General features: G+C 28.1%; 5 protein-coding genes across 8 annotated transcripts; 3 read left to right on the top strand and 2 right to left on the bottom strand.

The window, feature by feature from the left end:
* The first annotated feature begins 301 nt into the window (after positions 1-301).
* Positions 302-3,336, top strand: PGRP-S3 (peptidoglycan recognition protein S3). 4 transcript variants are annotated; one of them, XM_076626072.1, is made up of 6 exons: positions 302-541; positions 634-1,386; positions 1,804-1,909; positions 2,147-2,360; positions 2,656-2,774; positions 2,874-3,336. In XM_076626072.1, exons 3-6 carry the CDS (start codon positions 1,864-1,866, stop codon positions 3,056-3,058), a joined length of 564 nt encoding a protein of 187 aa, XP_076482187.1. In that variant the 5' UTR covers positions 302-541; positions 634-1,386; positions 1,804-1,863; the 3' UTR covers positions 3,059-3,336. The 4 variants fall into 4 exon arrangements, with proteins under 4 accessions (XP_076482187.1, XP_076482186.1, XP_076482188.1 ...); XM_076626071.1 differs by having other exon boundaries at positions 302-554; XM_076626073.1 differs by lacking the exon at positions 634-1,386.
* Positions 3,337-4,549: 1,213 nt separating this feature from the next.
* LOC117166136 (uncharacterized) lies at positions 4,550-6,175 on the top strand. Its single transcript, XM_033349857.2, has 3 exons — positions 4,550-4,702; positions 4,904-5,028; positions 5,890-6,175. Exons 1-3 carry the CDS (start codon positions 4,682-4,684, stop codon positions 6,032-6,034), a joined length of 291 nt encoding a protein of 96 aa, XP_033205748.1. The 5' UTR covers positions 4,550-4,681; the 3' UTR covers positions 6,035-6,175.
* Rcd5 (microspherule protein Rcd5) lies at positions 6,048-11,377 on the bottom strand. The gene is made up of 6 exons (XM_033349847.2): positions 11,031-11,377; positions 9,209-9,584; positions 8,794-8,994; positions 8,241-8,660; positions 7,907-8,122; positions 6,048-7,773 (listed from the first exon to the last, which is right to left on the bottom strand). Exons 1-6 carry the CDS (start codon positions 11,144-11,146, stop codon positions 7,684-7,686), a joined length of 1,419 nt encoding a protein of 472 aa, XP_033205738.1. The 5' UTR covers positions 11,147-11,377; the 3' UTR covers positions 6,048-7,683.
* A 1,350-nt stretch (positions 11,378-12,727) lies between these two features.
* On the bottom strand, positions 12,728-15,198 carry Pp4-19C (protein phosphatase 19C). Its single transcript, XM_033349640.2, has 6 exons — positions 14,941-15,198; positions 13,962-14,132; positions 13,737-13,889; positions 13,335-13,586; positions 12,981-13,219; positions 12,728-12,893 (listed from the first exon to the last, which is right to left on the bottom strand). The coding sequence occupies exons 2-6, from the start codon at positions 14,109-14,111 to the stop codon at positions 12,764-12,766; spliced, it is 924 nt and encodes a 307-aa protein (XP_033205531.1). The 5' UTR covers positions 14,112-14,132; positions 14,941-15,198; the 3' UTR covers positions 12,728-12,763.
* Positions 15,199-15,365: 167 nt separating this feature from the next.
* On the top strand, positions 15,366-24,734 carry LOC117166037 (protein decapentaplegic). Its single transcript, XM_033349638.2, has 4 exons — positions 15,366-16,179; positions 20,110-20,468; positions 20,775-21,219; positions 21,621-24,734. The coding sequence occupies exons 2-4, from the start codon at positions 20,141-20,143 to the stop codon at positions 22,018-22,020; spliced, it is 1,173 nt and encodes a 390-aa protein (XP_033205529.1). The 5' UTR covers positions 15,366-16,179; positions 20,110-20,140; the 3' UTR covers positions 22,021-24,734.
* Positions 24,735-24,799: the final 65 nt, after the last annotated feature.

Below are 24,799 nucleotides of genomic sequence, written 5' to 3'. Positions count from 1 at the left end.
CGTGTGTGTGTACAGTGGGTTGCAAAAGTTTTCGTACCTACACTTGCGCACAGAAGAGTTTTATTTTTATATTATGCTTATCATATAAAACGTTTTAAAACTTTCATAACACTAATGAGACGCGATTACGTGATTATATCGGTAAAATTTTATTGAAATTATTATATATTATATATGTGCAACATGTTTATTGCAGACCTATATTTAGTAAAAGCTTAATATACAATATGAATAGTAATACCGTCTTAAGTGTATATGTAGTGAGACGTATTAATATTGTGGATGATTGCCAGTTTAAATATTTTTGTGCTTGGAGTTAGGTTTCTACAAAATATATATTTGTGTTAAATATCTTGCAACCTCTGTATATTTTCAGAATCGTTAAAAATTTTACCAATATAATCTGATAGTTGGGTGTCATTACAGCGCTAATGGAATTTTAATATGTTTCGTATAGTACACGTAATATGATCATAAAAAGCACACCCGTTGTATGTATCTGCTAAATGTACACCTATTTGAAGATGGAAAAAACACAAAGGTGGGATATTAAGGTGGGATATTTGTAGACGTTCAACAGGAACTTTTGAATTCTAGCTTTCCTGAAGTTCAACAGGAATTTTTAAATTATAGGTTTCCTGAAGGTGAATTACATATAACAGTTTTGAGTTTATTTTCGCGGATGAATTTTTAATTATTTCAAAGTTTTATCGCGTGCTAACTGAATTAGGAGGACGCTACTGTGGACGAAAACTATGCAAAGATCGGTTGTATTCATGCACTATAATAAAGTTAATTAAATTGCAGTGTGATTTGTTATTATATTTAGTTTTAAAAGTCAGTTTTTTCCTTGCATCCTTTTTAATTTTTTTCTGTTATTACAATTTCATAAATTTCTAGAATAAGCGGAATGCGCGCGTTGATTGGTCGATTAAATAGATAAGGAAGATGGTCGACGAGTAGTTCTACTAGAGGGAAATTTGAACGCATTTTTAAGAAAGAAAGACAGGAAATAATTAAAGGACGAAGAAGGGTAAACATATCGACTTAAAATAATCAAAACTCATAGATGAGGACTGGACATATATGTGATGAGTAGAAACGGCGACATTATGGAAATATTCTCCTACAGTAATTTCCTTACTGTAGCTGGAAACACGCGGCAGAAAAGCATAACACAGGACGAATTCATCTTGGAAGACACTAGGAATAACATATTTTATATTATTGACTAAATGAATTAACTATTTATTATAACAGCGATAAATATTGTAGACCGATGAATTTACCGCTAAACGGTCTGCATTCCATTTAAATACATTTTTGAATAACGAATAGTTTGGGAGATAATTACGTGTGAACCTTCAAATCGAACACCCTGTACATGTATGTAGCTTACTTCTTGAGTTATGGATGATTAAAGAAAATGTCCAAAGTGTTTACCTCGTTACTTTAGTGAATGTTATTAACTGAATATGTACTTAAGCACATACGTTGTAACTCCGAAGCATGACTTGATCTTTTCTAAAGTTTACAAAATAATACGAATCCAAAATTAAATATATGAGCTATATCTGGAATATCTCCGCTTGTGCGCACATTCAGCAAAAAAAAAAAAGAAGATAAAATGCAGAAAAGAAACATTAACGCTTTAGATTATATGAACTTTAGTCGGGTGAGATAGCTTCCAACTGCAAGCACATTTAACCACATATTTCTCTTCGTTTATTAATTGCTCCGCCCTTTATAATTGATACATTTGTTGAAATATAATAGTAGTTTATTGTATTTTTTTATTTTTAGTTTATTTAGACGAATAAAGAACATACGGGTCCAGCTTTACAAGTGATCAATATTTACAAGATGCAAAAGTTGATGTTCATAATCTTTCTTCTCTTTCGTATCGGTGGTAAGTCAGTATTTAAATGTTATCGAAGATAATGTAATTTTACTAAAAACTATGCTAATAACTGTTTTCGAGAAAATATACTTGAAAAGAAGTAAACATTTTACAAAATTATTTTGTATTTTCGACGTTATTCAACAATCGTACACATAGATATGTATGTACACGATGTTTTTATACATTAAAAATACAAAACGTATGTTTCTTAAGAATAAAGAAATATAAATCTTGCTTTCTCAGACGGAAACGAAAATTGCCCTCAGATTATCGGACGGAGCGAGTGGGCTGATGTAGACGCAAAAAGCATAAATTATTTAATTATTCCCATACCATATGTCATTATTCATCATACAGTTACCGCAGAATGTGATACTAGAAGTACATGTATTGCTCAAGCCGAGAACATTCGATCTTATCACATGGATAGTAATGGATGGGATGATATAGGATACTCTTAAGTATCATTTTAAATACATTACTTACACCACATAACATGATCATATAAGATCTGTAGTTTAAATGTAGAAAAAATAAATGACAATGAACTTTAAATAATTCAAAAAAGAATTTTAATCCGCTCACTTTAATCTCTCATTAACTAGATTTCGGTTTTCAATATTTTACAACGATTCTAAAGAAATTTGTATTCTTTATTTATTATTTTTATATTTATAGAGTGCAACTGACAATTGTATGAAACAATAAGCGTTTTATTCTACCGTTTGTTATTTAATATTTTTACACGATAGGTTTCTAATCGGTGGAGATGGGAATATATATGAGGGCCGCGGCTGGAATCGTGAAGGAGCTCATACCATTGGATATAATAAAAAGTCTGTCGCAATTGGTTTCATCGGAAATTTTCAAGGTATTCACACTTTCTTTCTTTTGTGATTATATGTATTATACATTTGTATTTTTATATTATAATTATTTTATGTTAAATGCAATATCCTTTTTTACTCAGAAAAGGCCGCAAGTGATAAAATGCTGAATGCTGCGCATAAATTAATTCATTGTGGCAAATCAGAAGGAATACTTAGAGCAGATGTTCGTGTAATCGGCGCTAAACAAGTTACAGCCACTAAGAGTCCTGGATCACAACTTCAGAAACAGATTAGAAATTGGCCTGAATGGGTTTCTACTCCGTAACCGCAGAACATAAATGTTTGAATGTAGTATTTGTCTAGCAATAACAATGTTATACGAATAATATAATTAACAGGGAAAATGTTGATTTGGATAATATATTTAGCATCTTTTATTTTATATTCGTTTGTTAAACGAGTCGATGCACCACATAAAATTGAAGACATATTTTTTTATATCCTTAATTATATTAGCCTTAGAAAATACTTAGTACATTAATATAAGATAATAAAATGTTGCTATTAATACTAATAAAATGATGAGATTCATTAATATTTTAATACTTAACTATATTCTTTCTTTCATTTGCTTTTGACGTAAGTATCGAAGGGAAAAATTGTTTGTATTCCTATCTCGTCTCTGTCTCTTCGAATATTTTCAATAATCGATATTAGATTCATACTAGATATTAGAATCGTCAAATGCCGAATTTGTATCTGCCGTGATTTATTCTCAAAGTGAACGATGCAATTTGTCGATTTAAGGTATGATATCGAAAAGTCCTGCCCTTATTCCCAAAACATCGTTTTAGCAATTAAACATACATAGAATATGTTCGGACGAAGAACATTTTATCGTAAAATACGAATGTAATTACAATCCTGTTTATTCTACTGTATTCGTATGATTAGAATGACTCGATGTAAACAACAGGTCACACCTTCAATAACTATATCGTAATAAGACAACGTTTCATATCCTGTAATTAAAAAACGCATTCTTAGCTGCATGCTTACTTATCAATATTTCCTTGTGACTTTGTAAACAAAGTATTTAAAGACAAACTGCGTATAATATGTAATTTATTTTTCCTTATATTAGTTTCCTACTGTTTACCAGAAAAATTTCTCAGAACATATCACGATCGATCTAATTTATTCATATTACGCGTACTTCTCGTTATTAAAATAACAATACGATTCATTAACAATGTACACCATATACACCGAAGTTCTCTCTCACTTAGAACCAAAGAATATCTCCGATTTCACTCGTACTACAAAACTTAACACCACGGTGTACTTATTACTGCCCTTAAAATGTTACTACCTTAGGGCATAATCTATTTGTATCACACAGAACATATTCGAAAGATACTACTTCCCTGCAAAATAATATTAAAATAATATATAATATATAAAAATTTGTTATAACAGATAAACAAAGTTTATCGTTTGTCTCTTTATTTATCTAAAGACATAGTAAAATAAAGATGACTTTACACACCGGTGCTATTATTTTAAGGAATAGGTATAGAAGATATAGAAGATATCAAATAGTGGACAAATAATTTACTACACAAAGATACAAAGACGAAGATTACTAATTAACTAGAAGAATATCAAATAATCGCAGCTTCTTTAGACTGCAAATCTCCTTCTAATGCTTTCAGTAACTTTTTATTGCACAAAGTTATTTTATATAATAAGAAAATTAAAATGCTGTCCAGAAAATTTTGGTGTAAACTGTTAAAAAAGGTGATTCGACATTTTTCAATCGTACTTATACAATGTTTACCTTATTCTTCGCAATCTTGTGTGTCATCTCAATCCTTCTTCGCAACTGTTTGTGCTAGCAAAGACATATATAAAGCCGATCCTGGCCGATCTGATCTCAGTTCTCAAAATGTTGCGACCAGTGCATTTGGTGAGTACTGAATTCAGTGTGTTTACTGAAATTTTATTTTAAAAAATCTTTGACGTTCTTTCTGTTTATATTTCAAGAAATCACATTATTATTTTCCATGAAACGAACGATATCTAAAAATTATTATTCTTTTTCTTAATAATATACCGTATTACTGTTCCGTCATATAAATAAAGAATAAAGGATGTCTTTCGTATATAGATCTTACTTGTCTCAATGATGGTTTTGGTATCCTGTTTGGAGGAGCCTTTAAAACCTGCTACTATGGAGGTTGAATCTTCTTTGAATAATGTCAAGGACTTGAATGCTGATGCAACTGCTTATGAGTAAGTAAAAATAATTTACGATATCAAACAATTGACGAGTTGATTTAAAAACTATTTATCGTTGAAAAATAAGCACTTTCTATCATACACGATGATAAAAGTAACGGAATATAATCCATGTTTCCTAACTTTCTGCTGGACGCTTTCTGTTTTCATTGCGGAATGGATTTTATGATAAATTAAACTAATAAACGATATTATTTCATGTTTCTTTTGGATATCTCGAAAGAAAAATAATTATTTTATTATTACGTCTAATTTAATACTGATTAACGTGTTAAGAACATTTTTTTTTGGCAGATTATCGCAAGTCTAAAAAATCGAAGCATCCAACGTTTAGATACCTTAAAATCGTATTAACTATATCTGGGTTCCAATGCCAAAGTGTAAACTTAAATCACGCTTTTCAATCTTTAGTATAAAACAAATCACAGTTGCAAAGCCTTGTAACTGAAATCATTAGAGATATATACGTAATTTTTTGAACGCAGATAAAATGTTTATCATTTTATTGTTTAAAAGTGAATCTGTGTACTGGGCATTGTTGTATTTTGAAATATAAATAGACCGTTTTTCTCGCAACAAGATATGGATCTAATATCGTTTTTACGCTATTATATTAAAAACTAATTTTTAGAATGAGAAAATTGTTTACCTTCGAAAATTTTTTTTTTTTTTTTTTTTTTTTTAAGTGAACTTTAATACACTCTGGCTTTGAGGTGCAGATATGAAATAATCTTTGAAAGTCTAGTTAAGAATAACATTATTTCCAAAGTAGTTTGTTCGTCCCTTTATTAACGAATTACTTATAAAGAACTTTTTATTCCCGAATTTAATAACATTTTTATTAATGTTTTTAAGCTCTGATAGACAGCATTATGGACATGGATGGAATGGTGGTGGCGGTGGACACGGAGGTGGTGGCGGTGGACACGGAGGTGGTGGAAATGGACATGGAGGTGGTTGGGGTGGACATGGAGGTGGTTGGGAAGGAAGGGGCGGTTGATGATGACGCAAGCAGAAAGAACAGTATCCAGTGAAACATTACTGAAATATCGAATTATTGTAACATTTGTCACTTCACTTTTTCCATGATTATAATTTCCACAATATCTAATCCTTTAAAAAATAAATGTTATTTCCAATATATGTGTAACTTATATTTCGCTCGTATCACTACATGATACATCTCGAATTACATTAACATTATTAGTTGTTTGTTTCGTAACTTTGTATCGACTAAAAGATCACTAGCAACTGGTATATGGTAAATACGGCGGGGAGGTGGGGAGGCCATAGAAGATGGAAAAGATAAAAGAGCATAAAATATAATTAATTAAGTGACATTACTTTATTTCAAGATATTATCTTCAAATAATTATTACAGTAGATTTTTTAAATAATCAAGTGACTTTTCGTTGAATTACTTTGTCATTTGACTATCAAATGAAATGATTTTTTATTTTACTTGATACTCTCTATTTGAATAAATGTTTCTTGAAATAAATTTAATATATGAAAGACAAGGGGAACATAAACACAAATTACACAAGCATTCTGCTCTGCGTGTTTCTTTGTTTCTCATATGCAAATTTTTACAACATTACGATTGAAATATTTTTTAAACTAATGATTGTTCAACCCAAGTACCTCGACACATTTTTACGGAGAATGACAAAATGCATCGAATAGTGCATCGAATAAAACAATGTATAGTTTCATTTAGAAAAATAGAGGTTAACTTGTAATCTCTGGAATGTATTCACTTACGGTAAAGACAGGTGCACCGCGTGATGCATCAGTCGAAACCATTTAATTTCTCGTAATGAAATTTTTCTCAACATTATACATACATATATCCCGTATCTTCCTTTCTTCCTTTCTTCCCCGGTATTTAAACAGCCCCGGACCTCGGATTCGCATTTCTACATTTCCGCTATGTTTCCGACCACAGTGGCGAATCCAGAAGGTGATCCCCCCTACCGTCCCTCCCCAAAGAGTAAGGAAACATAAAAATATTATGTCACATTCTACCGTCCCTCCCCAAAGAGTAAGAAAACATAAAAATATTATGTCACATTCTGAAAAACTTGTTAAGTATATAATTAATGTGAATTGAATTATTTAGGCTGATAGTATCAGATAGAAATATTAAAATATAAATTACAAGCAAATTTTAAATCTTGTAAAAGAAGGTTCAAAAATGCTCTTACACGTTTCAATCCCCCCTCCCCCTCCCCAGGCAATGCTCCTTGATCCCCACTATCTGCTCAAGATTACGCATTGCCTTTAGAATATAAACAATTCCTTGTACGGCTCCTCAAAGGTATACATATGTTCATTTTTTCTTTCAGTAATGCATTTATTGTAAATTTTCTAATATTTAAACAAATACAAAATATAGATGAATTAAGTTGCTTTGTACAATGCAAGCCAATATTAACGAGGAAACAAAATTACAATATACAAAATTGAGCAAAATTTATTAGTTTCTTTTAATGGAACAATTATTTACTTTATACAAAATTCTTATATATGTATATATATATATATATATATATATATATATATATATATATAATACGATAAACGTATACGAGACAATACATTATTTATAGTAGTACACAATATTAATTATGGAATGAAATAGAACACTCATGGTTTCAAATTTAGTTTGACTACCTCTTGACGTATAACAGAAATCAGTTCTTGATTTATCAAAAATATAAATCTCAGACCTGCAATCTAAAAAAAAAGAAAAAAAAAGAACATTGAAAGTATTATATGTCTTGTAGAAAGTGTATTAGTAAGAGTAAAATGTTCTCTTTTATAATATAATAAATTCTCTTAGTATAATAAAACTAAACTAATTTAGTACCTCAATTACACTATTGTTATTAAGCTTCATTTTATTTCCTGCAAGAATGGGCCTGCTGTCTACAAAAATTGGTCGTTTTCCCTCTGAAGAAAGAAAGAAATCTCCATTATTTCTTAGCCGAATAGTTCCTTGTCTTCTTGATATTTTCCAGGCTGGTCCTTCTAATGTTAAATCTACATCCACATTATGGTCTTTTGTTGAACGACCCACAGTAATCTAATCAAAGAGTTAAGAGTTTAAATACGAAATCAATTAAAATAATACAAGATAAGTTTAAGTGGAAATTTCCTACGATATAGTTTAAAAAATTCATTTTATCCTTTCTAAAAATTACCTCTCGTGATCTCATTAAATATCTAACAAGCCTTCCCCTAAGTATCGCTAAAGTTTGATTATCAAAATCTGGTGGATTTACTCCTGTTACGCTATCAACTAGAACCTGCCATCTACACAATTCATTTTCTAACACTTTTATTTCTCTTTTATTTCTCCTATCTGCTGCAATAAGTTCCGCATCTACTAACTCATCTTTCTGTTCCATTAATTCTGTATCATTGATCATTTCTTCTGCATCAGAAAAATTAAGAACGTGTTCACCCCGTGGTAAACTTTGTACAGTTTGGTCAGGAAGAAGATGATATTGTTTCATTAACTGCCAATGAGCTAATAAAGCTTTTGCAGTTCGGGCAGAATAAAATGTATGAGCATTTGCTTCAAGAAGTTCTTGAAAAACTTCTACCGTTGGTTGAGTAATCTAAACAGATATAAAAAGTTTTCTTATTATGTAAAAAATATATGTATAAGAAACTAAAGCCAAAGGTATTTTATATTTTAAATTTATTAATATAGCTTAAAAAATATTTTATTAAATTATAACATTTAATTACCGATTTTATTGTACCCAGAAGATCTTCCTCTGCTTTACTGTATAAAGTTCTTGCTTGCACACTAGCAATTAATTCTGGATGTAAATTACGCATAGCTTGTACTGCTACTCTTGAAACAGCACTGTCGTATAACAAAGCGTACCATCTTTGTTGTATTTCTTGCAATGTAAAACGGCAAGAAAATTTTGTACCTCTGTGAACCTATTGGACATCAATGAGTTCTATGTATTACTACTATATTATTATTTTTAAAAAATATGAAAAATGAATGATACTAACAATACCTTAACATACTTAGTAAAACAGTAAAACATTTATTGTATTTCTTTAATTTTAGCATTATAAAGTTAATTTCAAGCAATTAGATCTTTGTATTAAATGCTTGCAATAAAAAAAAAAAAGAGAAAATAAATACCATTCTTAAATCATTTGTCTGTTGCACACCAGTGATTAATGCTAAGTCATCTGTTGGTTTCCATCTTCCTAAATCTTTTGTTGCATTTACTGAATGTGAATGATTTTTATTCTTCTTATTTTTTCGTCCTGGAGCATTCGACGCTCCTGGTCTACTTGTTCGTCTGTTACATCTATCCGATTGAGAAACATTGGTAGAAACCTGAATAGGACTTGGTGCATTTTGTTGTGGAACAGCAGACTCTATTGGGGTAGTAGAAATTGAGACAGTTCTAGATCTGGAGGCAGACTTTGTACTTGTAGCTGGAGGTTGTAAGTTGAATGTTGTTTCAACAAGCTCGTCATCAAATTTTCTACGCTTTATTGTACGTGAAGAACTAAAAGTATAATACAAATGATATAGTTGAGATATATATAAGAATTATTAATCTGTATTTAATTAATTTAATTAATTTTTTCGGTATTACATTATATTTGAGTATTATATTATATTATATTATATATTGAGTATTATATTATATTGATTATTTTTAATTTTACTTATTGTATGTCATCTTTATTGACAACTTCCTTTGTATAAAGTACATAAAAAGTAATCAAACAAGTAATTCTTATATTGTATGCTTCTTCCTAATTATATTTGCTTATACAATTAATATTGTACGTAAGATATGATTTTAAATTAAGTATGACTTCAATAAAGCTTTGTGCCTACAGTTGTTTGCATTTATATATGTACTTACACAAATGTATTTGTTTGTCCATCTTAACAAGCAAAATAAAATCTTATAGAAATTTTAAATGTACAAAAAAGTTTTTCTATTTATAAATGAAGGGATAGATTATAAGTTTGTAATAACTTAATCATCTCATAACTCATAAATAAATAAAAATAAATTTAACAGTTCTTTTATTTGTAAATGGATATAATAAATGTTCAAACAATGTTAAAGTCATATAATATCACGATATCCATGTGAACACAAATTTATTGAGAATTAATGTTATTTTACAGTTGCATTAACAACAATTGCAATAAAATGGTTGATTGATTTTGAAAGATAATTGCTTTTATTCGTTTGTATTTTACAGTCTTACGTGCAAACTTATTTCACTTTTAATTTTAAAAACTAATAGCCACAAACATGTTTTATTAATAATGTTTCTTGTCGTTTCACTTCACCTCATATATATATGAATTGCATTTTCTAGCACTGGTCAATTTATAAGGATACTATGTCAAAACTGCCTTCATATATATAAATATTTCATTTTAAATAATTCATGCAAATGTTTGTTCTATTTCTCTAAATGTTTTCTTAAGTTATGTTATTATATACGTTTTATGAAGAATTAAACAAATTTAATTGAAGTTATAATTTACTCACTAGAATTTACTTTTTAATATAAAATATTATCTAATTAGTATTAGATTAAATGTTTTGTCATAAAAATGTATCAATAGAGTTAATAGTAATCTATTATGAACTGCATTAATGAAAGAATTAACATTTATAAAAATATATAAATTGTCTTCTCTACTAAGTACTAATATTTATAATATTTACAAAATCAATTTTAGTTTGGACATTATTAATAACTAATATAAAGTTAATTAACACAAACTTGTATAATATTCTCATTTGATTGTATTAAAATAAAAACAATTATTCATTCATATTTTTCATAAAATAATATTACGTCATGTAATTATGTGGTACAATTAAAGAATTAAGCTGCCATTAGATGTATAGTATACAATATATGAACATAGAAACGTTTAAATCTGTAAATACATCTATAAGTGAAAAGTTAATATGCACCTTCTACGTTTTGTTGACAATGGATCCAAATTTGGAGATTCAATAGATATATTTAAAAATCCATCAGTATTATGGGAAAATCCATGATTTACATTTGAAGGAGTTGGAACATCCATAATTTGATAGGTTATGTTATTGTAAACAACTAATTATTGATATACATAAGTGAATTGTGTCATTGTACGGTGAATAATAAAACTTTCACGATATATTAATAAGTACTAGTTATGAACTAGTTTCATTAATGTCTAATGTTCATTTAAATAACTAAAATGTTTTATACGTCACGTATTCTTCGTATTTATGTTCCAACCACGATTTAACAGAAGAATCAACCGTGGAAACAACTTTGATAGATATCATGTCAGTAGTGTTGCCAATATACGCAAAAAAATAGAACTATAGAATATGATAATACTTCGTTGCTTTTAGCAGATCTTTATTATATTTAAAAAAAAATTGTTCTGCAATATTTTTACTCAAATACTTTTACTTAAATACTTATGAACTGTCTAGTTCTTTGTTTAAAGGCATCATACAAATATTTTAATTCGAAATGAAATTTAAAGCTGAAAGAAATATATTCGCAAAATTTATGTTGATACTATTAGCAAATTGATATTAATTAACTAATATGTAAATCTAATCATTAAAAGCATTTGTTTAATTAGACTATATTATTATAATTTTACAAGGTTTATCACTTACATAATGTCAAAAAATGTATATTATAATTACATGTAGAAGTATTTAAATTGCTAATTAAGAATAATATATATATATATATATATATATATATATATATATAGAAATCGATAATATTAATAACACTAAATTAAAATTGTAAATCGAATAACTAAGGATTGAAATAATTAAGCTTCGTTGACACTATTTCTCTATAAAATCAGTTTTTCTGAAATTATAGTTTGTCAAATTATTTTTGAAATTCACTATACAGCTGGGTTATAAAATGGTCTGTTACTTCAATAATTACGATCTCGTACCTATTAGAACGTAGTTACATAAAAAATTATTATAATTATAATTATAATAAATTTACTTACTTTTGAAGTCAAACAATCGCTTATAAGTTCTACTTACTTTTTCTATTTTATTGTTTCTCATGCTAAATAATTACTTTAATATCATTAAAATTTAGTTATAGATTGAATCATATATAAATTAAATATTTATACAATATAAGATAGAATTACGCAATTTGATTTTCTACACACGTTTAAAACATTTTGTATGAAATAATTACAGAAATTAAAGCAAAAGAAGTTCAATCTTATTATAATAATTAAATGTACTTAGTACAAATGTTTTCGCATATGTGTGTGTACGTATCTTTGAAGCTTGAGAAATGACAAAATACACATTTTTAAAAGATATATACTTTTATCATCAAGGACAAAACTATTTAGTATATTTTGTAGAGTCATATAGATTTTCATATTAACAAACTATGATATTGAGAAACACATATACTCATATTATTTATTATATCAAATTGATATTTCCAATACCGATCGAAGTCCGTTGCTAATATTTAATTACAAATGAAACAACATTAGTTTTTGTCTACAATATTCTCATGATCAAATCCCCTTTTCCTATGTGAACGTTTTGTAAATATGTGTCAAGCAATCATTTAAAATGGTTTCTTTTAAAAAAAAAAAAAACATTCGGAAATATTTTGGTTTATACAGTCATTTTTAATTAAATTTTTTTTATAAAAAGTAATCAGCCTGAGGCTTTTTACTAGGTATTCCTCGACTTTCCTGTGGTGCTGCTTCAAATATTGTGAATTCTCGCTGAAGGTGTTCATTTAATTCTAATATTGCAGCAACATTACCACATCTATCAAAAAAATATTATATTAAAAATATCAATTTATAAAAAAGATCAAAGATGTAATCTCTTTATATCCTTAAAATATTCATTTACCTATAGCAGTAATTAGGTGCTGACCAAACAGTCAAAACAGTCTCATTAAAGTGCCATTTATATCCTTCCATAACTAATTGATGTGCTCTACAAATCATCTCAATATCATTTGCAGAATTAAACTGTGCTACAACATCACTTCCGAAAAGGTAACCAGCTCCACGTGGCGAAACTCCCCAACCTTGAGTATCTTCAGGATCTGACCAAAGTAAATCACACATTGGACCATCATGTGGCACCTATAAGAAGTTTATAAATATATATTTTATTACATTGTATTTTATACCATAAAATTTTATCTAATATATATAAATAGTTCAATATTTTTTATACGAATTTAAACATAGTTCCTACTTCTTGTTTTCTATCTATAGTCCTTATTTGATCAAGTGTTTGAATGCTTGGAGATAATCCACCATGAACACAAAATATTTTTCCATCAATGATAGCGGAAAGAGATAAATAATCAAATATTTCAGTACAATATCGCCAAACTGTAATGCTGCCATATTTGCGTAAACATTCATCATAAAAACCATAAACTTGTGTAATCTGTCGAGATTCATGATTTCCTCTTATTAATGTAATCCTATCAGGATAACGAACCTGTAAGTATGTTCACATCCATAGTTGTCATTACAGAGGTAATAATTCATTTCCTCAATGTAATTTTCAAAGTTAATAATTTTATTGATCATCATATTAATTTCTTATATCTTTAAGGCATTATATCGTTATAAAAATTTTTATAGTTACTTTTAATGCCAAAAGTAGAAGGAATGTTTCAACACTATAAAACCCTCTGTCAACAAAGTCTCCCATAAATAGATAATTTGTCTCTGGAACATCACCCCCAACCTTAAATAATTCTTTCAAGTCATAAAATTGACCATGAATATCCCCACATACCTGAAAATAAATCATGCCTTTTATAAACTATGATTATAATAATGCTTTACATTTATTGTAATAAAAACATACAGTAACTGGAGAGTCCACTCTTTGTACGTTACTCTCTTCAATAAGAATTTCACGTGCCTTGGCACAAAGAGCTTTAACCTCTGCTTCTTTGATGATTTCACATTTTTTTAGTTGTTCTATTTGCCGATCCAAATCACTGGAATCAGCCATTTTATAAAATAGTGACCTTCACTGAAAACAATACCAAAAATCTTTCTATTCCTTTTAATACAGAAGTTACTTAACAATATAATAAACCCACATAATCGATTTATAATTATATATTATGAACAGTATAAGTTTATGTGAAATTATTAAAATTATCTGTTATTTACTGTATGATATACTTTCTTTGATATATATAATTTGAACTATTACTGAACATCTCTATTTTAAAAATGTTGTATAAATATGAAACAAAGACTTAAAACAATGCTTAAATAGTGTCATATATGTAATCAATGTGTTATAAAACCATTAATAAATAACAAACTTGATAAGTAAAGTAATACAATATGATTTATAATTTCATACTTATAAAGTTATTAGAGCATATATGATAAGACTATAAAGAAACTTTTTGCTACATAGTCCTTAATCAAAAAACTCCATAATACATAACAATGTAAAAAAAATAATACATCATCTAGCATTAAACATTTCTTTGATAATGAAGAGGTCAATGCTTTAGAACAGCTGGAATTCTATGCTGAATGTAGCAGGTATTACATTGTTTAAAAATGGATATAATACGTTCCTTCTACAAATGTTTATGGAATTATTAACCGAATTATTTTTTAAATTTGTATAACAGTTACACTTTTATAAATATACATTTACAAACAGTTGCATATACTGCAAATGTACAATCTAATCAATTACGATTGTGTGTAAAAATTTTTCTTATCTCAACGTAATAGATAAAAAGTTAATAAGAAAATATATGCAATAAACAAAGTATGCAAATAAATAATGTGTATAAAAGAAACGATAAACGTACCTGATCGTATAAAGGGAGCGAGGTTTGCTTCGCCTAATAAATAAAACGCATTTAAACAATGCACGTGCGATTAAAATTCTTTGCGGTTATTTCATAAGAGTTAAAACATTAATAAGTGATTAGAAACAATCCAAAAGTTCATTTCAACAAATATCAAACATTACGATATAACTGACATTCAACATAGATTAAAGTAAACCGAGGAAAGAAATTTGAACAAATTTGTTGTTTCTATTCTAGATTTTATTCTATAGTGATATCGTTTGTTTAGCCGATTCGACGTGATGAGAATTCTCCTTTAGTTTGTATCTAGTAACTCAAAAAACTTTGGAAAATACATATGTATATTTAAATTCAAATTTCCCTAGATTCAAACGACTGCAATATATTTCTCAGAATGCAAGATGATGTATATAAAAATTGTTTTCGCTTTTAAATGTGCAAACATGTTTGAATTTTTGAAATAAAACTATTTGATAACAAAATTATCAAGTGTTATGTGGAAGAGACATAGCTATTACGTGATCTCGAAGATTGGGATATGTAAGACACTTTTTAATTACCTTAAAGATGCTATAAAAACATTAATTATTCTTAATTTACTATAATTTATTAATATTATTAAAGTCAATGTTAATATTAACAAATTAATATACGATGAAACAACTTGAAAATCTTAATAGGATTGAATAAAAATAATTTTCCAAATAAAGCAGTTGAGATTACAATTGTAACATTTTAATCATATAAAGTAATCACGTGATGGTGTGCTAAATTTGTATCTCCTACTATTAAGATACTATCTCTCTCTTTCTTTGTCTCTTTCCCCTCTCACGTTACGATATCCCGGTTCTACTATTCCTCTCGACTTCTCGAAGATTTCCGTGTATCGAGTTGTGTTCAATATTAACGCGTGCTCTTGAAAACATTCTCTATTTGTACAAACGATGATAGTGTTTTAAAAACTAATCATTATATCCATGATTTTGCGTACTATTAAGAAAAATTGAAAATAATTTATTTCCTCTCTGTCTATTATCTATTCGGGTGAATTGCTCTTTCTCTTTGATGAGTACACAAGTGCGAAAATATCAGACAACGCAAAAGAGTTCCAACATCGATGTATCGATACTAAAGACTGCCGGGGGCGAGGTTTTGAGACAATAGTTTCTGAGTGAGGTTACATGGACTCATTGAAATGTCGTGGCTGCTCAAACAACGGACTTACGATTAGCTCAGGTGAGTCTAATAGAAATACAACATTGCTAAGAAGTTTTTTAGAACAGAAAAATTCATTGGTTTTCATTGGCTCGAAAGAGTAGGTTTGTTTGATTGTCGCTGGCCCGATTATTTTAGACGATGACGTGCTGCTTATGTATACTCAACACCTTGTATTCTTACTCTACCCGTGCCGCATTCCTTCGGTGCAACTGTGCGATATTTGTGTTAAACAGGATATTACCAGTTGTACTTGCTGCTGTTTCCATCGATATACACGAAACTGAAAATGAGAAAATATCTTTATAGATACCTACAACTATTTGAAAAATAATATAAACACTACAGAATACGTTATTTGATATAATTTTTATTTTAAGTAATAAACGAAATTATTATATTCTGATATAACAGTATGTTAATTTACTATTTGAAGTTATGAAATAAACGAAACATTTGGAAATCGTATGCTTAATTGTGATTATTCTAACTATTTAATCTAACTAGTGATTCTTTGAAAAAAAATACCAATCTTATATTTTATTTAAATGAAAAAAGATGGGAGAAAACAGGTTAAGCTGTGTTTTGTTCAGTGCTTTAATTATATCACAGCTTTAATGTTGTATTGAAGAGGATTGTTAAATGAACATTTCATGTCAAATTCTTCATTGTTTACATAATATGATATATGTCAATAGAGTATTATATCTCTGTTATCGAGATAAACATGAGCATTATTTACATTCTACAATACGATCTATGCATTTGTATTTTACAAATTACAACTTTTCGTTGTCTCTTTCGATGTATTGAAATGAGCTATTGAAAACGATGTCAAAACATTCAACAAAAACGTTGTTCTTAATTTATCTTTTTCATTAAATTTTCACTCTGTTAATTGCGCATATTAAATTACTGCAAAAATCTTTAAAAATACTCAAAAGCTTAATCAAACGACAATTTTTATGTCCTGTAAGAGAAAGAAAATTTGTCGATATTACGCGTATTCATCGATTTTATCAACTTTTCTTCCTTTATGAAACTTTATTTATTCTTCCTTTATTTTGTATATTTAAATATCTGTTTCACAACATTTTGTTTTATATTTGGAATTTAAGAATATTTGAAAATTCAGCGATTTATTGTTTTTTTTTTATTTAAACATATTTATATTAGTAGATTTTACTTAATCTTAGAGTTTCTACATATTTGAAATCGTCAATACCTAGTCAATATCCTATTAACATTGTAACAGTATGCTGTTTTACAATGGAAGTATTTGGTTAATTTTACGAGATTTTATAGTCACTTTTGGAGGAAAGAATCACCTACGTTCATTTCGTTCTTACAAATGATATTGACCATGGTAGAATTTTCTACAACATACTTTTGTTGCTTTATTTATTTTATTACATTTATTTCTTGACTCCTGCCTTTACAGAACTCTATTATTCATTATGTTAATTTCTTTTTCTCGATATATTTAAGTTGTAAGATTTAGTTTTCCTTAATTATCAATTTAATGATATTGTACTGTATATTTTAGTTACAAAGTCATAAACGCATACTACAGATATCTATTAAATACTTACTAAATATTTTGTAAGTTTCCACTTGTTTCGTGTAAAATACTTTCTCCGCTTATCCAACAAAATATTTTTTCATATTAAATTTGAAGGCAATAATTAAATTCATAATTATGATAAGAGCTGTTATATATAATCCTAAATGTACATCTTTCTAATACATAACTTTCCATTCATTTTCTAAATATTCTTTAACTAGAAAGTCTAAAAGGAAATACAGATATAGACAGCAGAATTTTTTCTTCGTAGAGAGCAGGTAGAGAGTTTGTTTCCTAGAAGCGAAGTGGTCTCCTAAGTATGTACCGACCTATTAGCTTCGAATTAGCTTCGCGTTAGATCGAATACTTTGGGTGGCTGTGCATTCCTTTAGTACAGTACAAGAACACTACATTCTTCTTGAAGCGTTATATACAATCCTCATTAATAGAATCGCGTTTACACCATTATACGTTTACATTTCCTTAAAACATTAATTATACATTTATTTAAAGTACAAGCAGGCATAAGGTGATTCCTCGGTTCCTTTCTCGATAATTAAGCCCCGAGAGAAAAATTTTCTTTATTATATATTTTCTTCTCAGTTTTTCATCAGGAATTACCTCATGCTCGTTTGTATATGTTATTCAGCCGTATCCTGTATATGTAGTGTAAAAAACTATATAGTTTGCATCCATGGATACAGTTAATACAATAATATAAATAATACAAATAAATAACTTTGGAGATGTCGATGTACCTGAATAATAATTCTAAGATAAATTGCAAGATATAAAAAATAAATTCTGAATTCGAATATCTATATCAGAAATATTTGCTTTTATTATTTTTATTCTTTTCTTCGTATTATGTATAGAAATCATAAGTTATTGTAACTGTTATTTACTATCTGATTAAATAGAACTATCGCTAATTAATAATGTATTATCAAAACAGTATTTAATTGAAATAATTGTACAAAACGATAGAGAATTGTTCTATTTTATATCAAATAAATTTAATAAATAAGCTTAGAATCTGCTACATTAATGAAACAAAATATCTCAATTTAAAAATGAAAACTCTTTCATATGTCTGATTATGAAATTACGTATCTAAATTAAATATAACATATGATAAAAATGTTATCATTATACAAGGTTATCACAATATGTAATACAAGCAATAAAACTAATAATAATAATATTGTATTGACAAAATGTATTAAAAAAATTTTCATTCCATTTATTTAATTTTATTTTCACTTGCTACATCTGAATTATAAATGTAAATAGTAAAATAAAAAAAGCAGTTTAAGTAATTTAACTGTTTCTCGTGGAACAGCTTTATGTCAGGTAACTGAAGCAAACGCGTTGAAAATTCGCGGCTAGATTAATCGCCCAATCATTCGGCAGCAGACAGCATGGCACTAACCTTTCTGTTTCTATCTCTATCTGTAATAGAATGCAGTCTCAGTGGTTCTCAAATTTTATATCCAATCATATAAAAATATACAAACATTTTACTTTTCATCTATTCATGCGAATAGTGACATATAACAAAAATCATTAGTTTCGAGATATTTGCAAGAATTAACAGTAAAAGTGAGCTATTTGTGTACTGTTATGGAAATATTATAATATCTTTAGCAAAATTATATGTATATACTATTTAAAAAGAACAATGTCATGATTCAAAATAGTCCTAAGACTATTAGTTAAATTATAAAAGAAAATTTTTTCATTGCTAAATGGTTGAGTAAATTAATAATTTCTACTTCAAACAGCTGATCTTATTTTAAATTTACATTTCTTAATTATATGATTATTTTAGCATCCAGTGATTTGTGTGTGTATAACAATTTATATTAAAACTATTTGTCGTTAAATAAACTTTTAACAAATTCGTGTATACTTTTTAAACATATCTCTAAATGTTGTATTTTTAATTATCTATTATTTTATATAAAAATTTAATATTTGAGTTTAACGAGTTATATAATTAATTATTTAATTCTTATTTCTATGAATTAATAAGATGATTATCATGAATTGACACATAAATGTAAGAGTTAATGCAAAATTATTTTATTTCCTATAATTTTAACTTTAGCTATGAATTATCAAAGAGCATTATCAAATTTTTCTATGCGGAGCAAATGAAATTTACAATACTTTCTTTTATGGTAAAAATCTACAATATGCAGTCATTAATGATTAATTTTTGACTATTTTTCTCAATTCTTCATGTCACTATTAAAATATTAACTTGTGACTATATGTATAATTAAATTAGAATTGTGTTTGTTTCATTATCCATTTTTAAATCTCTTCAAGGAACTGTTCATAATTGACATACAATATCAGGAGTTTCATTATTTTGCTTTTAGGGAGGCAACATCCGTGAGCAACGACATCACAATGCGCATGTTGCTGCCACTGAGGTTGGTTTTAGTCGCAGCAAGTTTGCTGCTGGCAACTACCACAGCAAACATTCACTTGCATCTACATTCTGATAGTGCCAAACATTTTGCTATCAGCGAACGTCAACAAGCAATTGCTGGAATTGAAGCTAGCCTTTTGTCACTTCTTGGTTTTGCTAAAAGGCCAAAACCACAAGGCCAAGCTTATGTTCCTGAATCATTGAAAAAACTTTTTGTAAAACAAAATACAATTGGTATGGCTGATATTGCTAAACCAGGAATTCATGCCAGATCTGCTAATACAGTGCGTTCCTTTTCTCATGTTGGTAAGTATATTTATAAACAGTAAATGTATCTAAAATTATTTTTGACATTATATTAGTTAATAAATTATACTGTATGTTTGCAACTGAATAACGATTAAATATTACTTACAATATAATGTAGTTAAACAATGCAACAAGTAAAATTTAATGCACTTTAAAATATAAATGTACATTACAATATGTGTAGATAACAATAATAATAACATAATTAAAAAGGTTAAATAAAATATATGATAATTAAGATCCATACTATTACATTATTATTTATATCTCAACCTTTTTCTTCTTTTATTTGTTTTTATGCAGAAAGTGAGGTGGATCATAAATTTCAATCTCCAAATCGCTTTCGTCTTTCCTTTGATTTAAGTAGTATACCTTCAGGGGAGAAGTTACAAGCTGCAGAATTAAGTCTTTCTCGTGTACCTATTTTAAATGAAGATGATTCCAATTCGAAATTGGGTAGAATACTTATATATGATATTTTACGTCCTGGTGCAAGAGGACATAGCGCTCCGCTATTGCGTTTAATTGATAGTAAACCGCTAAACACTAGGAAAAATGGCACAATTAGTGTAGACGTACATCCTGCTGTGGAAAGATGGATAAAAGATCCTAAGAACAATCATGGACTTTTAGTACATGTACGTGGAACTAAACAGGAGCATGTGCGTTTAAGGAGAAACGCAAATGAAAGAAACGACACATGGGTTGTTAATCGTCCAATGTTATTTACTTATACAGATGATGGCAGGTACAAACTAGTTTCTTCATATATTTTTATTCCTTTTTATAGAAAGAATAACTACAGCATTATTGTAACCTTTCTTAATTATGTATTCGAAATTTAAAGCTTTTAATCTAATATTTTATTTTAAACATTTATTATTATATACATACACATGTATAATAGCAATGTATTTAAATTGCGTGTAATAACAAATTATATTATACATATAATATATCTATATATATAACTATATATATATATATCTATATATATATATATAACTATACAAGAACTATAAGTTCACAGAAAAAATATTAATTAAGTAGTATATGAAATAGTTTTCTAATAATGATTAATACATAATTTATATCAATATAAAATCAATAATTTACAAGAATATTATATCAAGAATATTTATTATTTAGGTATAAGATGTCTTCTGCAAGTCAAATAATGGACCGTCGTGCCAGAAGAGCAGCACTTCGAAAAAACCGCCGAAAAGATGGACGTGAAAATTGTAGGCGACATCCACTTTATGTTGATTTTGCTGATGTTGGTTGGAATGATTGGATTGTTGCCCCCCCTGGTTACGATGCCTTTTATTGCCATGGTGATTGCCCGTTTCCATTAGCAGATCACTTAAATTCTACCAATCACGCAATTGTCCAAAACTTGGTTTACTCAACAAAACCAAGTATGGTGCCTAAAGCTTGTTGTGTACCTACCGCTCTTAGCTCTATATCCATGCTTTATCTTGATGAAGAAAATAAAGTAGTATTGAAAAATTACCAGGACATGTCTGTCCTTGGATGTGGGTGTCGTTAACTATTTGCTATTTGGTTCAGTAAACTGTTTTTACAGTGAAGAATGTATGTGCAATAAAAATGAAAATAGTTAAAGAGACATTAAAAAATGAGGGAACAAAGAACTGAGATTTTATTAAATTGAATAAATAGTAAATAATGCCATTTTTGGAGGGTATGTTGAATTGTTTATTAAATGTTTAGGCAATTATAACACAGTTGAACGATTTTAAGTTCATTGTATGTGGAAATTTCAAATGATTGATTAATTGTCGGAATTTCAAATATTAGGCTGGTTGCCTAACTTGTCCCATGTTTATAAAATAAAAAGAATCTGAAAAGTTTGTATAATGTAGTCAAATTTCGGTCTATTGATTATCATAGAAAAATTTAGACACAAGGAATAAAAAAAATTTATTATAAATACTTCAAGTCCTCCAAAATTTTCTGTGCATAAGAAATATCAATCAGTTCTTCTTGGACATAATGATTATTTTTATTAAGTCTATGTGGTTGTTTAGAAAGGAAGAAAGATTTAAAAAATTAGGCATTTAAGATTTTGATCCTTGTTGTTTGTACTTGTACCTTACGTTAACACGTTGACTGCCATGACACCCGTATTCGGGTGTTAGCAAAGTTTCTGGTCAGGCCGTGTAACCCATATTCGGGTGTCGTTTATTTGACTACTTGCGAAGGATCGTCGTAGGTATTTGAAAAGATATTCCATAATAATAAAACTGTTGAATTGTTATAAAATAAAAATACGAAAATGGTTTATTGAAAAAATTATTTAGAATGTAAAACTTTAAAGCATTCTATACATAGCTGAGGTTGGTCGGGACAATTTGGACAATAAGTTGTTTTCTTCAAATTCTTTTGTGCCTTTGTTCGGTCCATTCGACGTCTTTTATTTGCATAACGTAGTTTGCATGCGCGTCTAATGCTTCTTCCGGAATCATTTTTCCGAACGGCGATATTATGTTGACTCCGTCGAAGACAAAGATTTAATAATTTTGCAACTAATAATTGTCTAAATACTCTAATATTTATATTTTTCCTTGTTGCAATTTTGTAAACCGTCAAAGCGTTTACAACAGAAATTCCCAGAAGGAATTGAATGCCAAGTTTTCTGTACCATTTGATTCCTTTTCTAATTGTGGTAACATAAGAAACCGGAATAATCTATACCACACTTTCCTTCATTATATTCAACAACAGCTAGTGGTTTTAATGTTGCGAACAAATGAAACGAAAGATCATTCTTAAGACCATCACTTGAGCGACTCGCATTACTAAAATATCGATGGGAACACCTAGCAGAGAACGCTTGGTACTGCTGTACGCGTGGCCTGATGGAGATTTCTTTGAAAACACGCGTGGCAGTCAATGTGTTAAAGTATCTTACAGTTGAGAAAGGAGAAAATATTTTCAAAGGAGGATTTAAATCGAGGTAAATGCGCGCGCCAAAATTTTAAGCACCCCCCTCCCCTTTTGTTAAGAAAGATTCTAAAACAATAATTTGTTGCTATTGACTATTGATTAATTTTTTAATCGATTGTTAATTGTTCAAAATGAGAAATTTTTCTTTGAACAAGCATACAATCAATTTTTTTGACGGCAAGGATATGTATTGATAAAATACTTAACTGAGAATCTTACATCCATATTTATTTATCAATCTAAAAGAAAGCTTTTTTAATAATTTCTTACGCATTTCATTTTTATGTTTTATTTTATTAGTAATTATTTCTCTGTGGTATCTTAGAATTCTGTTACATTAATGTTAGCTTTGTAGTAGATTTAATACAATTTTTCAAATATTTGAACAAAGATATCTTAGGCGTTTATCAAACATTCCATTTTCCAATTCCATTTTTAATTAAATAATATGCTAAAATATGAGCAGTATTAAATAATACTGAATTATTACCAGAATACATATATTTTGAAATATCATTTAATCTCTTTACAATAAGATATTATCTTTTCATCGAATATGCATATAAGATTTTTGTGTTTTATTTGAATTAATAGTTAATTAAAACAAGTTCTAAATGTTGTACATAAAATGTTTTTAAAGTATTTATACAATCTGTATCAAGTTTTATTAGTTCACTAATACAAACAGAAAGCAATTATTATATTTCCTTTCTTCTAATAAATACTGAATGTATTAAGGACTTGTAACAACTTGTTTAAGAACTTGTAAAAACTCTTAAAAACACGTATTTTGTACCATAATTAGATATTGTACAGCTTGAAAAGTATAATAATAATAATTTACAAACATTAATCTGGAATTTGGCTCTTTATAGTTTATAAATTTGATTAATTTGATTAATTTCATTAATGTTGAAGGTACAAAATATCTTGAAATAAATTCTTCCTGTCGTCAAGAATAAACCGTACCTGCCTGAGGAACAATTATTTATGTTAGCAGAGAAATCTGAGCATATGTATATTTGTATAAAAACAAAAAGAGACGAATATGATTTTAAGAATCTTTTATAGCTGTGGCGCGCGTCAGCCTGTAAAATCTGTAAAATAGATAGAAATAAAAAACGACTAATGTAAATAGTGCGTCTGTATAGTGAATTAGTATATATAGTATTCTATTTGACGTTTTTATTAATATTTTTACATCTTTCGATTGTACACAATATTGTATACATCGTACACAAATATTGCGTGTGTAAATAGTGAATAAATTTTAATAAAAATATATGTTAAATTACACTTACGTACGTTTTTGTACCTAAATAGAAAAAATAAATAGTAGTTAAAAAAACATACGAGGAAAT

Source organism: Bombus vancouverensis, chromosome 17 (genome assembly GCF_051014615.1).
Source record: "Bombus vancouverensis nearcticus chromosome 17, iyBomVanc1_principal, whole genome shotgun sequence".
Lineage (NCBI taxonomy): Eukaryota > Metazoa > Arthropoda > Insecta > Hymenoptera > Apidae > Bombus > Bombus vancouverensis.
The sequence above is the reverse complement of the archived record's forward strand: the minus strand, read 5'-3'. Positions and strand labels throughout refer to the sequence as shown.

Bases quoted from the DNA above. Each gene is read 5' to 3' on its own strand.
- LOC117166136 (XM_033349857.2), top strand. From the start codon at position 4,682: ATGTTGCGACCAGTGCATTTG. The intron at 4,703-4,903 runs GTGAGTACTGAA...TTTCGTATATAG, and splicing joins TGTTGCGACCAGTGCATTTG to ATCTTACTTGTCTCAATGAT. The intron at 5,029-5,889 runs GTAAGTAAAAAT...AATGTTTTTAAG, and splicing joins GCTGATGCAACTGCTTATGA to CTCTGATAGACAGCATTATG.
- PGRP-S3 (XM_076626073.1), top strand. From the start codon at position 1,864: ATGCAAAAGTTGATGTTCATAATCTTTCTTCTCTTTCGTATCGGTG. The intron at 1,910-2,146 runs GTAAGTCAGTAT...TTGCTTTCTCAG, and splicing joins TCTTCTCTTTCGTATCGGTG to ACGGAAACGAAAATTGCCCT. The intron at 2,775-2,873 runs GTATTCACACTT...TTTTTTACTCAG, and splicing joins TTTCATCGGAAATTTTCAAG to AAAAGGCCGCAAGTGATAAA.
- Rcd5 (XM_033349847.2), bottom strand. From the start codon at position 11,146: ATGGATGTTCCAACTCCTTCAAATGTAAATCATGGATTTTCCCATAAT. The intron at 9,585-11,030 runs GTGCATATTAAC...TTATACTTTTAG, and splicing joins TTGTCAACAAAACGTAGAAG to TTCTTCACGTACAATAAAGC. The intron at 7,774-7,906 runs GTACTAAATTAG...CTTTTTTTTTAG, and splicing joins ATAACAATAGTGTAATTGAG to ATTGCAGGTCTGAGATTTAT.
- LOC117166037 (XM_033349638.2), top strand. From the start codon at position 20,141: ATGCGCATGTTGCTGCCACTGAGGTTGGTTTTAGTCGCAGCAAGTTTG. The intron at 20,469-20,774 runs GTAAGTATATTT...GTTTTTATGCAG, and splicing joins GCGTTCCTTTTCTCATGTTG to AAAGTGAGGTGGATCATAAA. The intron at 21,220-21,620 runs GTACAAACTAGT...TTTATTATTTAG, and splicing joins ACTTATACAGATGATGGCAG to GTATAAGATGTCTTCTGCAA.
- Pp4-19C (XM_033349640.2), bottom strand. From the start codon at position 14,111: ATGGCTGATTCCAGTGATTTGGATCGGCAAATAGAACAACTAAAAAAA. The intron at 13,890-13,961 runs GTATGTTTTTAT...ATTTATTTTCAG, and splicing joins GAGTGGACTCTCCAGTTACT to GTATGTGGGGATATTCATGG. The intron at 13,220-13,334 runs GTAGGAACTATG...AACTTCTTATAG, and splicing joins CTATAGATAGAAAACAAGAA to GTGCCACATGATGGTCCAAT.